Source organism: Triturus cristatus, chromosome 3_1 (assembly GCF_964204655.1).
Source record: "Triturus cristatus chromosome 3_1, aTriCri1.1, whole genome shotgun sequence".
Classification (NCBI taxonomy): domain Eukaryota; kingdom Metazoa; phylum Chordata; class Amphibia; order Caudata; family Salamandridae; genus Triturus; species Triturus cristatus.
In genome coordinates this window covers 314,348,888-314,364,268 of record NC_140583.1, presented here as the reverse complement: position 1 = coordinate 314,364,268, position 15,381 = coordinate 314,348,888, and the positions used below count along the sequence as shown (strand labels likewise).

At 44.2% G+C, this 15,381-nt stretch overlaps 1 protein-coding gene across 2 annotated transcripts in view; it reads right to left on the bottom strand.

The window, feature by feature from the left end:
• The window catches only part of TERB2 (telomere repeat binding bouquet formation protein 2), a 394,925-nt gene extending 380,083 nt beyond the window's left edge, over positions 1 to 14,842 (bottom strand). For both annotated transcript variants that reach the window (XM_085646319.1, XM_085646320.1), the window contains exon 1: positions 14,535 to 14,842. In XM_085646319.1, coding sequence (XP_085502445.1) covers positions 14,535 to 14,598 — 64 coding nt within the window. In that variant the 5' untranslated portion in view covers positions 14,599 to 14,842. The remainder of the gene's footprint in view (positions 1 to 14,534) is intronic.
• Positions 14,843 to 15,381: the final 539 nt, after the last annotated feature.

Sequence of the window (15,381 nt, the reverse complement as noted above, 5' to 3'; positions counted from 1 at the left end):
AAATGCATTTTCAAAACTGCAAAGGGGCACACAACAAGGATGTCCGCTGTCTCCCATGATTTTCACCCAAGCCCTAGAGCCCTTGGGAACGTGGAGACCCGTTAATCCGGGGTATCACAGTGGAGGGCAATTGGGAGAAGCTCTCTCTCTACTCAGTTGATATCTTGCTATATGTGACAAAACACTGCTTCTCGATACAAAACATTCTGCACCTCTTTGACCTTTTCGGGGGCTATGCCAGCTACCAAATTAACTGGGACAAGTCCCTGATCTTTCCATTCTCCTCGGAAAAACTGTCCCTGCCACTACCGTGTACAGCCCGAATGACAAAGGACGAGTTCACATACCTAGGGATCCATATAACCAGAGACGAGAAAGTATTCCTGGTTCGTAACATACTTCCCCACTTCCTGGCTGATACGTTAGACTTGTGCACACTACCCCTTTCACTAATGGGACGGGAAGTTTCTTTTAAATGATGACCCTCCCACGCATGCTCTACGTTCTTCAGAATACACCATTCAGGATACCTGACTCCTACTTCCGTAAATCAATGGCATTCTGGGATCCTTATTATGGGACGGGGGCAGCCCGAATCTCATTGATGAAACTGCAGCGTGGGGTCTATGACGGCGGCATGGCTCAGCTGGTGGTGGTGAATGACTGGGTATTTGGGGAACGGACTGAACCAGCATTTAGGGTGGATAGCCTAGCCATGGGAAGCAGGGGTTACCAGGTGCTCCTATATAAAGTCAGGAGGGATTCGCTCCCACCCCACCCCACACCCAGGCAGTACTGCGGGCGTGGAAAGCATCCAATTAATGTCTGGGATGGGGCAATAAACTGCCAGTAGACCCCACTCTGGGACAGCAACAGGCTGAGGGAGATTAAAAAAGTGCACACCCACGCACACAATGGCACACAATAGAGATAGACTGGAGAGCGGGTACGCTAGTGGCGTTTGAGGTGCTGGAGGCAGAGTACGAGCTGGTGCAGGGCGAGATTTTCCGGTACTCACAGCTACAGCACGCCCTGAAATGCAATCTACCAGAGGGGGAGCTCATCTCAGACTACTCCCCCATGGGAGATCGATTGATACTAGACCCTTTGCACACCAAGGCAGTTTCCCTAACTTACAGGAAGATAATGAACAACAGGCCGGACTGTCTTGCATCGCTTACAGAGGCCTGGATGGTCGTTGTGGGGCCCCTAGATGATGAGGAGTGGACTGAGGCATTGCAGAGCCCCAGCGAGATTGCTATACGAGCACGGTTTCACCAGGTGCAGCTTCAGATACTGCATCCTACCTCTCTAGGTCAAGAGTGTTCAAGATGGGTCGCAGTGATTCAGCCGAATGCCCCAGGAGTTGCGGCAATGTGAGCACATTCTACCACACACTTTGGACCGGTCCACTGATCCAAAGATTTTGGATAGAAATAGTTGAAGGGCCTCAATGACCAGAGACTGGAAGGAAGACCTGGATTGGTGCCAATTAGCGGACCAAGCAACATACCGCTCCGAGGCTGCCCACGTAAATTCGAAAAGATTTGAGGTCCATGGAAACAACACGGGGGCACCAACGGCCAAGTAGTGGAGGGAGAGGGGGAGGTCAATACCACATAACAAGCTGGGGCGGAGGGTTCGTAATCTGCACCAGTTTGTTAGGGATCACTCTAAGGGGATAGGGCTGGGTAAAATATTGTATTCTGTTGTGTAGAAGGCCCCCTGCGAGCAGCCCTTATACATACATTGCATTGCTCATGATGATTTGTGTTCTTAACCAACTGCTTAATAAAAAGTTATTAAAAACTAAAAAAGAATTTGCCACCCACGCTGTGGACATGCAACCTCTCACCATGTACTTGACAAAGTCCAATCATCGGGACAGCTTTCAAACTTTTAAAGTGGAACTTCAAGATGAATTGGTGGAAGGGGCATTCAGAAGAGCCTGGCAGAATTGAGGGCCAACCTTGGAACTAAGATCCAGGAGCTTAGATCGGATGTTAGCTCAAGGATCAGATTGCTGGATCTGGAAAACAAAATGGATACGCTAGAAACCTCGCAGGTACACAACTCCCTTAGTAGAGGGTGTGAGAAGTTGGCCTGATATATGATGTCACTAATTCTAGTGTACACCTTGTATCAGTCCAAACAACCCTTATGGTGATTGGTTGTAAAGTCAACCTTATAGACCAGCTATCCTAGTGGTAGCATGGACAAGAGCAGTCTTAGGCTAAACTCTGAATGGCATGTGAAGCCAGCTGTGATACCATATATAATCCCTTGAATACCAAATGAAAGGACACCACAACAGATATATATATATATATATATATAAAAATGTACGATCTTCTGTCGTTCCGGAAATCCTTAAAAACTTTCTTGTTTTAAACTGTTCCCCCTGCTTTTGGTCTTGTGTTGGTTGTGTTGTATCTTGTCGCGCGCCAGGACGCCCCTTAGCTGGGGCAGCTGTGCGCGTAATAAATGCTATTAACATAACATAAAGTGTATTTATTCTAGTCAAACCCTCAGCACTCTTTATGAGATTAGAGGTAAGTACAACACAGTCTTATTCAAGCATACATTAAGTCACACAGGTAAGTAATACAGTTAGGCCCTAGGGGCCACGCAAACCATATACTAAAGAAGTGGTATAAGGACCACTGTCACGGAAATAGAATAGGCCTAGGCCTAGGGAATCGCTGGGGCTACACTACCAACAGTTAGGAAGTGGGAGGCCCACGGGATTCAGGTGCAGAGTGGAAACACTCACGCGTAATGCGTATAGTCGATAGAAATAGTACAGTTCTGAAATAAACAGTTTTAGGACACTTCTGAAGCAACTAGGAAGTCGAGACTCGGAAACTAGACCCTAGGATAGTCATTACCCTTGTGAGCACCGAAGTACCCAAGTTACCTAGCCCACAGGCTGCGGGTGCATAGGTGTGAACTTGCGTCGGGTTTCGTCGTGGACTTCTATGGATGCCTGAAGGAAAGTTGCTGACAGGCAGTCAGTGCAGAGTGTCCGGTGGATCCCAAGGCTGGGATCAAGAAGGAAGGGTACCTGCAAGCAGAAGGGACAGAGTCAAGGTCACTAGCCAGTGACCACGTGGAACCAGGAAGGAACAAGGCGATGTCGTGAAGATTGCAGGTGAAGGGTGAAGCTTGTCGCTGCAGCCACGGGTACCAGGAGACGTCGAGGGCGACCAGGACCAGGAGGCGAGTTGTCCCACGAAGGCTCTTGCTGTCGGCGGCGTCGAAGTCGAACTAGGACTCACCAAGCCTTGGCAAGCGGAACCCACGAAGAACGGAGGACTTGCTTCTGGTGCAGACCAGGAAGGTCTGGGATGCTTCTCTTTTGCAAAGAAGCGGGAGCCAGTCTGGAGGAGCCAAACCAGCAGTGAAGATTTCAAGGTGTGTCGTCACAAAGGCCGCTAGCCAACGGGCAAGCAACCGGACAGACGCGGCAAGCAGGAAAATGCAGAAGGGCCCCACGCAGGACTCGTGGAGTGTGGGGGGCTGATCTTCGGTGCAGATGGTGGTTGGGGCTTCTCAATCCCCGGTGCACAACTTCGAGGGTACCTCAGAAGCTGCGCTGGAAGATACTCGCCACTTTTCCCAGGTAGCCGGTCCCACGTCTCTCGTCGCCTCCACGGATCTCAGCTCGGCTGTGGATGTGGATCAGGGTCGGAGAAGTCTGGAAGTCAAGGCTCTGGTCGGGCTCTGCGGTCGGGCCCTCGTAGAACTTCAGCAAAGCAAAGGGTAGTCTCTTGATGGTGCTCGTTTGCACAGGGTAGCCACTCCTTGGCCACAAGGGAGATTCTTCAGTCTTCTTCTTTCGTCGAATGTCCAGAGTTTCTGTACAAGTTGCAGGTTCAGGATAATCTAATCTCCTGGGGCCCAGCTACCACTCTTATCCAAATCTGGGGGACTGGGTTGCCTGCTAGGTCACGCCTTATGGGTGGGACCTGGGAGGGGGGTGGTTACACCCCCTTCCCTTTGTCCAGTTTCGCGCCAGGACTGAGGCTGGAGTGCCCCAGCACCGGTTTGAACTGGACTACGCATGGGACACCTTGTGTGCCCCAGGCATGTCTCATTCCTTTCAGCCCTCCCTGCCCCAACACACTAAAGTCTGTCTGGGGAGGTGCTAGCACCTCCCCAAGCAGGAAACCTATTGTCCAAGCCTCCCTTGCCGGGCTCACTCCCAGAAGCATGAGCTCAGACTCATGTCTGTGGCAGCAGCATCCATTTTGTGATGCTGAGGCTTTGGTTAGAGTTAAACAGCAAAGTAGGATTTTAACATGTCTCTCCCTCTAGAAGGGAGGAATAATATCCTCATCACCAGAAATGGTATGGGGGTACTATTCCAAAGTGTTAGACACCTTACACGACATGTTTTGATAAAGCCAAACCATAGTTGCCATAACCGTTTAAGATTATAAGGCACTTTAAGAGTATATGGTAGGCTATATCATAGAACAGCTATAAGGACATGGTTCCGAAAGCTGCAGACAGGCTCGCTCAGCTCATGCTAGAGCACCATCTCACATGTTACCAAGCACTCTGCCTCCAGGATTGTTAAGGCCTGCCATAGGAGTGGCTGATAGGTACACATGTGTCTATTTTAAGGGTAGATATAGGTATACTATATCTAAGCAAGGGGTGATTACACGACCTTGCCCCAGCTGAGTGATCAGCCAGTTGTGTCTGATTGGAAGGCCAGGCCAGGGGTGGCATAATACATGCTGCAGCCCCTGGGAGGCCTAGGGTACACCTATGCCCTGGGTACCTAGGGTACACTGTACAGGGTCCAATAAGGTGATCCTTACCGATTGTGTATGTACTTAGGGTACATGGAGTCCATTTTAAAGAGAGAGCAGACAGCCTGAGACCCTGAATGGCAGGGTCTCAGGCCAACTAATTCGAAAAACCAGCTAGACACTAGGCAAAAAGTTGGGGGTAACCATAGTCAGATATCCACCTTCCTACAGAGGGGCTATAAAACTGCAATTGCAGTACGCACAGGCCAAACTTGAAGATCTCGAGAACCGCTCTCCCCAGAACAATTTGAGAATATGAATACTGGGAGATGATTGAGGATTCGAATTTGGATGCATTAGTAGTGGGAATGTTATTCTTCATGTTGACAGATAGACATCAAGAAGTGCGTCTGGTAGGGTCCCCACCACCACAGAAACCAAGACACAGTTTCAATACTACAGAAAGAAGGAAGCAGTGCTAAAAATGGTGTGTAACAAAGGTGACATCTCTTTTTAGGACCAGACCTCTATGATGAAAGGTTTCGAAAGGAGATGAATGATGAATAGTACAAGTATATAAAAATATATCAAGGATTACGAAATATTTTATTTTTTTTTGTAATTCAGAAATTTGATGCAAACAAAAATTTAAATAGGAGCAAAACAAATCGAAACACTTTACTTGGTTTTGTGCTAACAACAAGTAGTTACAAAAACTTGATTTCCAAACATTGTACACTATATATTTTTACCAGTGAAACCACATGTCAGTGGGAAATGTTGTGGCTATTTCAATGGAAAATTTGCTGATTGCACATAAGTGTACTATGACTTCATGCTTCAGATATGTATTTATTAAAAGTGGTAGTTTATAAACATGATTTGAGAAACATTCCTGCCCCCACCCTGATGAGAAAGCAGTTAATGTACTAGGAGACAAGTCAGCAGTCATGTGTATCCTACATGTGTCTGGATTTGTATTAGCTATAGAGCAAAAATTAGTTTATTAAATCAACCAAAAGGATTTTTATACAGCAGACATGCTGAACTTGTGTATTGGAAGGTGCTCTCATATGTGATAAATAAGAAAATGGCAGCTCAGTGAATTAAAATATTTGCCCAGGAACACATACATCTTATGCTACTTTTTGGTACGCGTATATACATGCATACATTCCCTACTTTGCTGTCAGATGACTACTATTCCTACTTTGAATGGTAAAGGCCAGACCAGCCCAATTAAGAGAGGGTTAATATGGAAGTACTTGCAAGAGAATCTTCTATTGAAAAAAGATCAGGGTAAATTGAGGAACAGAGCCTATCCACCTACGTTCCATTCCTCAGCACTACTAAGTAGTGGGAAGTGGCCACTTTTCATGAAAGTAACTTTCATTTCAGAATTGAACAAACTAGAATAAGGAGGGTTGTTTTTGATTGAGACAGGCACCTTGTACAGCCACCAAATTACCTTGGCTACAGTATATATCCACAAAACAGAGCCCAAGACACATCCTTATTACACTTTTTGGAGGTTCTGGTGGAGATGGCATAGAGCAGGATTGTGCTCACTGGAGACGTTAACAAAGTTTGGGACTGTAATAGGGACAGGGAGGCAGGACGTACCAGAGTTTTTTTTCAAGAAATTGAAAAAAGCAAGTAGTGACCCGGGCGATGTGTGGCAAGAATCATATACTACAGATATAGAATACAAGTACTACTGAACCACTCACCACATGCTCCAGTGACTGCAGAATTGGCACTGCTTACTAGGAAGTAGGGGACGGTATTGCAGCTTCATCTCTCACTGTTGAAAGATCGTACTTTCCGGGGGGGGAAATAGCCAAAAGATAGAGGTCTACTATAGAGTGAAAGGATGTGGGGAGGTCCTGCTGTGTGGAGTCTAGGATGCTCTTAAATTTGAGATCCAAGGCTGGTGAATAGCCAAAACTGCCATCACATCTGAAATTTGAAGATACAACAATTGAAGGAGGAAGTATGTGATCTAGAGAGTCTAGGTCATGCAGCCCCTCCGTACAGTCTACATGTTAGCTTATTGCGGTTTGTGGTCTGCTCCGCATATATTATACCAATAAAATCAAACTATCTCAGCATCACTTAACCCCTTCCCCGCTCATGACGGAACCGTTCCGTCATGAGCCACGGTTGCCGTGTGCTCATGACGGAACGGTTCCGTCATGACACGCCCGTTGGCGGCCGCTCCGCCTACGCGGCGCTGTTTCCCCGCCTGTGCGGGGGGACAACGCAAATGGGCGGAGTCATGACGGAACCGTTCCGTCATGAGCACAGCTCAACTGTGGCTCATGACGGAGCGGCTCCGTCATGAGCACAGGCCCACCGCGCTGCCCCCCTGCCCCCCCCAGCGCTGCAGCGGAATGTCCGCAGCAGCGAAGGGGTTAAAGAGAGCCTTTGTTACAGGAGAAGAGGTGGTAACACAATTAGCTAGAGATTTTCTTGAACACCACATCGAAGACATCACAGCCAGGAATAAGTAAATCACTTGCTTATTGGTTCAGTTTCCCTGAAACTTAAGCGTAGCTATCCCTCAGCGAGTCAGACTCCAACTGACATCATTGGAAAGCTAGCTCAATAACTAGAACCTAGAGCACGACTGCATTCCTGGTTCAATATGACAGTCATAAAATTGCATCCAGGTGTATAACATATCATCCTCCTTTACAAATAAAGAGTGAAAACATAATCATAAAAATGTAATTACATTAACAACATATAAACAAAAATAAACTTGAGATGAGAATTCATATGTGAAATGGAAACAAAAATACCGTAAACTTTACTAAATGTAATCTTTCAAGTAAACAGGTTGGTCGGACTCCTAATGTCTTTGTCATATTTGCAGGCCTGTTTCACCCTTCAAGAATTTCCACATTTACATTCAGTCTATCCCATCCTCGTCACCAATTCTTTCACCAGACATCGAATACACCAATGCCAGGGGTGAGTAAAGAACTTGTTTATTGATTCCGTTTTCCTACTACTTAAGTTTAGCTATTGCTCTGCCAGTCAGACTCCAACTGACATCTTTCCAACTGACATTCTTGGAACCCTAGCTCAACAACTAGAACCTACAAAACGACTGCATTCCTAGTTCTATATTGCATAGTCATAACATTCTTATGGGGTAAGCAGAAGAAACATATAAAAGAAACTCAAACTACAACAGAAGACATAGTAATGATGCAAAGAAACTTGAAAAACAATTCAAGCAGTTCTAGTCTACATTGTATGCAAAAGTAGCCTGTCATCAGTCAGAAAGGCAAGGTTATTTAACAAGTGTTTGGCGCCTTCATGTGACTTACAAAGAGAGCTTTGATCAACGAATACAGTTTAAGGAGGTTAAGGCTGCCATCAAAACTCTGGAGATTAACAAGGCCCCAGGTCCTGATAGTTTCACAGCCCTGTTTTATAAAAAGGTTTGCCAAGAAATTAGCACCCAAATTAGTGGATCTTTATATTTGCTACATGAGGAAAGACCCCGCAATGTGCATGAGGAGTAAAGCCATTACTTTAGTCCTTCCTAAACTGGGTAAACATATTAGACAGTGCGCCTACTATCACCCTATTGCTCTCCCTAATAGAGATGCTAAGCTTTACACTAAGAGCTTGGCCTCCCACCTCAGGGTGACATTGCCTTCCCTAATTCATCAATACCACAGAAGATTCACGTGGATGACAAGCACAAAACATTAAAATAACAATCCTCTTGGTTCAAAATACCTTACTTAAGAATATAACTGCGATCCCCCTATTGATGGACAAAGAGAAAGCTTTCGACTGAGTAGATTTGTCAAGTCTACGCCTGGCCCTCCAGTGAATGGGGTTTGGACCGCACTTCTTGAACGTGGGTTTTTCCAACTACTCTAGTGCTCTGACAAAAGTCACACTTAATGGTCTCAAGTTGAATGTGTTTGGACTTCAGAGGGGCACCAAGTAGCGGTATGACCCCTCACCACATTTGTTATTCCTATTCATAGAATGCCTTGTTTGCCAAATTCGACAATCAGAAGGGATCACAGGTATTAAATTCAGCTCGCAGGAACACAAAATTACTTTATTGTGGATGACGTACTTCTTTGGGGGTCTCAACATTCCACTGTCCCGGGAGTAATAGATCTCCTTAATGCCTCTTAATTAGACTCGAACTATTAACTTAATTTTGTGAAATCAAAAGTTCTAGAATTTAGCCTTTTGGAAGACAAGGCTAAAGAATCAGAACAATCACTTCTGGTTAGATGGGTCAAGAAATATATTAAACACCTAGGGGTAAAGATTATTAGATATCCTGAATAACTCTTCTACACCAATTATCCCTCCTTACTAGCGGCCAAAACACAGGAAACGGAGTCCTGGGAGAAACAAGGATTTCCTGGATAGGAAGGATCAATACTATTAAAATAAATATTCTCCCGAGGCTTTGACCCTCACTGTTTGTGTAGATAGATCTTATTTATATTACACTCAACAACTTCTGACCCAGTTTGTGTGGAGAGATTACAGCCTGAGACTTCTTCAAGTGCAAACTATATCTAAATTCTCTTGAGGTTTTGTCTTTGGGAACAAAATTAAACACATTCCCTAACATTTTTCTCACTATTGGGATTGCCTTTTTTTCTGCAAAAATACCTATATCCCTGTTAAAAGAGCCCCTGTCTTGGAATGATCCCTTGGGAGAGATATTTGGCTAAATAACACCCTGGAGAAGATTTTATTCTAATTGATAACCTTCTGTAATTACTTGTGAGCCCAATTGGTCTTGGATATGGTTTCTTCAGTACTCAGCAAAATGGAGCAACCAACCCCCGACTGGAATTTCAGCCAAGTCAGACTTTGGGTGACCAGGGGGCACATTCGGGGGAACAAGTCAGAATTATTCAGCGAGGGCTACCCCCACCCCCATTAGGCTGCAACTTCAGGTCCACCCAAGAAAGGGCAGTCTTAGAGCTTTTGATATTTATTGCTGTCCGTAAGGAAAGTGCTGCAATAACTTATTTCCTTTGCAGACTTATCAACTCCTCTAACATTGCAGAGCATTCTTTGTCTCCACCCCTGCCTTTAATTCTAGTACTGTAAAGTAGCCATTGCATGTTATATAAGGCAAAAGAAAACAACAAATTATCTGATGAATGAATAGCAAAGCAGACTTATTATAGTGTATGCCAGCTTGGATGTAGATTAGGGTTATTCAGCTGAGGTAAGCGTGAGAGAAACAGGACTGAAACCCCACTGTGTTCTATGTAAAACATCTACAACTTTGCATTCAGCAAACACAAACTTCTGTGTACATATACACCAGACTTTGAAAGCTCTGTAGGACCAAGCAAATGGCGGAACTGTACTACGCTAAGGTTGGTACCATGCATAACATTTAACAATAAAAGGTGACCCTCTTTTATTCCACTAACTCCGGGTATGTTTTCAAACTTGCTACGCTATGCCAGTCGTGGGTGTACTCTGCTTACAAACTGTGGACACAATTTCTTTACGATAGGAAATAACCCCTTTTTAGAGTGAGACAGTCAAACATTATGCAAGTGTTTAGCAAGGAGACGCTTTAACGTTAATCAGCTATAAGCAAACAGAGCAATAAGTGACAAATTGGATCTAGATCACAAACATAATTACTAGGCATTCGCACCGGAATTGTTCAGTCTGACCAGTCCAAACTGCTTAGGTTTTCATTGGGCTTGTGATCTGTGTGGTATTATTTTAATATTTGCCCATGTCAGTATATCATAGAAGAATTATTGATTGTAGTTCACGGATCGTTTGATGGCATACAGCAGCTCCAGTACATTTTTTAGGTCGAGCTTCAATCGACCTGTTGTATCCTCTTCTATGGGCTCTGGCCCACAGAACAATTGCCATTGGTTGTATCATATGGCATTCAGAAATGCTGGCTTGTTATTGGTGCATTTCTGTAAATATCCCTCCTTTTTGTGCTTATCTCTCTTTCCAGAGATTTCACTCAGAGAGCACTTTGGTTGGCCATCACAGCGTACAGCGTGTGATGGCCCCTCCTCCTTGCTCACTAACTTGTTTTAGTTTAACTGCCCCTGCTCGTGTTTTCGCAGGCCTCCAACTTGCAATCTTTCAACACTGCCTACCCCCGCCCTAAACGCACACACTGAGGAATGCTGACTGGATTGAAAGCCATAAAGTGAAATAATGGCTGAGCCGAGTTACAAGCTATCTCTTCACTGCACAGATGGTCTGCCGTCCCAATGCTCTGGGACTCAGCTTTGCCATCATTTCAATTTACGACTTTGAAACTTATCTCAACAGAGTTTTAAAAGTGCACTTGTTTTCTTTTAAACACCGAGATCGTGCTTGTCTTATCTTGTCTTTAGCTTTGGTATGGCAAATAAGAAGAACTTATCCCCTTTTGTATACAGACGATGGGAGAGGCGTGAAGGGCCTTCTTAAAGACAGTTAGGCTGCTTTGTGTTTATCGGTTTCCAGTGCAAGGAGTGACATTAGTGTTGTGGTGTTTTGTGCACTGTCACGTGTGTGTTGTTGTGTTTCTCTGCAGGAGAGTCCTGCTCGAGTAGAACGGAGTTGTCCATATACTGAGTCAGGGTGAGACCCACCAGTGATATGTAAAGATGGCAGAGATTCTGGAAGCGAGAGTGGTTTGGAAATCACCGTTGATCCTTACATGAAAGTAACTCGCGCAAACTATTTCATCCCAACACAGTTGCTGTGGCTTCACTCCAACACGGCAGTTCACATCAATGATTTATCCGGTGTGTAGCTTAGCTACAACACTCTTAGTGCACTGTGGATATTGTAGTTTTATACGTTCCTGACTGCATTCTCTGTGGTCACGTTGGTCCCGGTGTGCCCAGTTCACTGCACTGAGATTAGCTAGTCTAGCTTTTAATGAGTTTGCTGTCCACCTTGACATATTTCCTGCATGTGTTGACGCAGCTTCTTATTTCCTTTATAATCATTTCCAAGTTCCGACAATCCCCCTAGGGCACACTACTCTTTCCCGGCGTCGTGTTGGTTCACGGGTTAATTACAGTAATTCCTAATGTGGGTTGTACCAAGATGATAATTAAGCTGTGGGTGTCATACAAAAGAAAACAATGTATTTTATGGCATTGTTCTAATGACTTCCAAGCCTTTTATCGTCTAATGACCGTGCCCCAGAATGCCTTAGGCATTTAGTCAAACTCCCACTACCAGACAACCAGGACAAACACGTGTTTTCCATAACAATAGTTTAAAATTTGTAAATGTGATTGTACACTGCGTACAGTGACATTAGGCCCAAGAAGTTCCTCTGCGTGTCATGCGGACCTAGCGATAAACTTCAGACTGTGAAACAGAAAAGTGTTAGTGAACCACAGATAACCTTTCCTGCTAACCTATAATGCTCAACAAAACACCCCCACAGTCGCTTGTCCTCATCACGATTGTAATTACATTTGCATAGTATTTATTACCCATGAGGCGTTATATTGTATTGAAATGTAGGTGCATTTATATAGCAGTTTCTACCACTAACGAGGGGCTGCAGCACTACACCATGGGGCTGCAAAAGGATGGACCAGTGTTGTGTGTGTTATTTCCTGTGTGGTAGCTTAAGTGGCTTTATGTACTTGTTTGTTACTGCGCGTAGGCACCAGCAACAAGAATAATGCATTAGTGCTCAGTCATAAGGGATGTTGCTATACAGATAGTTAAGCAGTCTGTCATGCGGTTTATCCTGTATGTGCACAAGAAGTAACACCTTCAGACATGCAACTCTGATGGGCAGAGGGTAATTATTTGGTGCAGAGGTATTAAGTTGTGTTTGTCTAAACTTACTAGAGGGTTATCTCATCCTATACAAGAGTGGGTGCCCTAATGCACATTTGGACATAGAGGTCGAGCCAAAACGTATGTGCATGATGCATAAAAAATTATCAAGTTACAACAGTTCTAGCTATAGGGGTTTTCTAAACTACAGAAGATTGGGGCATCTGATGTTGAGGACGCATATGCATAGAAGACATATTTTATTCTTCCTCTTTCTAGCAGTCCGTAGTTTCGAGTCTGGATAATGTCTATTCTTTTTTTGTTTTACACCCAAAGACACAAATCTGGAGCTAAGCTCATACCTATTTGTTTTTTTCGTCAACAAAAAAGGCAAAGCTGTCCACACAATTCTACATCACACAAATCCCTCTACACATTTCCATTCCACACCACATAATTTGACAACAAACCACATATTTCAACTTGACAGCACAATTAACATCACACACATCCAATCCACACCACAAAATTCCACATCATGCCACATAATTCAACAGCACACCACATAATTAAACTCCACAACATACCACTCCACCACACAAAATACCATTCCACTTAAATACACTGACAAAAAACCCACTCCACATAATTCCAGTACACTCAATATCACATAATTACTATCCACACATTTCCACTACACACCATGCCACATATTCAACTACATAAATCCGCTCCACACCACACAATTTTACAACTAAAAATGTCAATCCAACCCACATAATTCCACTCCACACCACATACAGTATTATTATTATGAGTTTATAAAGCGAACTTATACCCAAGGGTGTCCTGGCGCTGCACACGGAACTTCCCTGGAGAACAAGGGCTCAGTCCCTAAATAACCAAGTCTTCAACCCCCTCCTAAAAGAGAGGAGCTCCTCATCTTTCCTAATGTGCGCCGGTAGGCTATTCCAAGCAATCACCGCACCATAGGAAAACGTATTTCCGTCCCAGCTGGCCTTTTTTATCCTGGGCACATCCACCAGTTTGCTTTCGGTGGAGCGCAGTGCTCTCTCTCTGGCACATACCACTTGAAGCATTCATTCAAAAACGCTGGGCCACTGCCATTCCACTCAAATCCAAAACACTTGGGGAAAAGACATTGGCATTTACAACTCCCATATCTGTAACTCTCACAAATGCGATACCAATTTGTATTACAAATGATTGTTCTATGTATGCCGCAAAAATGTATTAGATAGAAAGCCTTCCTTTTACACTGGGTGGCAGATAGCTGAATATTGTCTTGTTCATGATGCTGTAAAAGGTGGTATTGCTCCTTTAGGTCCCTCGCATAAGAACATATCAGTGGAGGTTTTCAATCCTTATGTTGATTTCTTGAGACAACTACAATAGGTGCATAATCTCAGTAAGCCTCAAACACAAATACGTTTCAACGTCCAGATGGGCAGCATGGAAAAATACATTAGATCAAACCTTTTAAGACTTATTGGGATACATATTTCACAAGCACACTTGTCACAGAAGGAATTGTAGGCGAAATACCTATGAAAAATGGTTCCAATTTGCTTTGTATCCTAAAATATGTTCACGCTGCATTATATAATTGAGATACTTAATTCTCTTCGTTTCGTCCAATATGTTTAAAACACACAATATTACGCCCAGTTGTCTTACTGGCTGAGGATTTCTCCACACCAGACCAAATTGCTTGAAATGTTAGCCCCACCTCAATGTTTTTGAGTTAACACCTCGCCCCAAAGTTCTGATCTAGTTACGCCCCTATCTATCAAATGACCACAATAAAATAGTAACGTAAGGATCACAATTTGTTATGGTTATAAACTATCAAACGCTAGAGCTGATCTAACAGCAATAATAAGACTAGGCGGTTCATATATAATTAGACACTTTTATATTAAAACAAAAAGCACGTAGGTTGTTAAAAGTATTAGGCTAAACCGCACTCACACCAATACTCGCAAAGCTCCCGGTCCACACTTTGGGAAAACCATGCCTTGCCGCCACTGAACATGAATGAGCTCAACTAAGACGGCAGTGACTACGAACGCCAGGAAAGGACCGCGGGAGTTAACACAGAACCGGAAGGAACATGCTACGATTTTGCTGGGCGAATCATGCCCCGGAAAGAGTACTCGCTGCAAAGGTTTAAGAGACGTGGTGACGTTCTGGAGTGCCTACTGGTAGTGCTAACTGAACTCGGGTGAAGAACCCATTACTCGTCTGACTATCTATACAAAATTACTTTAGCCTACGCATTCCTTCCATGGTTCTCTAGTTTTTGCATTACTCACGCCTTTTAAAATCACGTGACAGACGGAGGCACGCGCACTTGCCGTTTTTTTTTCTTTTCTTGTTTTTTGCCTCTGGTTGGCGCAGGCAGGATAAATCGACACCGGTGCGGCCTGGCCCGTTGGCTCATGTTGTGACGTAATACATGTTGGCCACGGGTATTTAGGTTCTCCATGTTGGGTACAAGCACAAAAATAGAGAAATATTCTACGTGACGTACTTGGACACAACATTCCTTTCAAAACACAAGAGGCCAACAATATTGATAACCGGGAAACCTGAAGTTAACTTTATTTTATGGGGTCTCGATCAAATTCAGGCAATGTCTCTGTGGTGTTTCGTTGAATCTAGAATCTGGAACACTGACTGTGTGCCAGATTCTAGAGGAGACGGTTAGACCCAGGTTTACATGTATGGATGATTTCTTTGAAGCTCTGTACTAATAAAGCTTCCTATAACAACTAAGGCGTGCATGGAGACATCATTATTGCATTGGCGACGATTG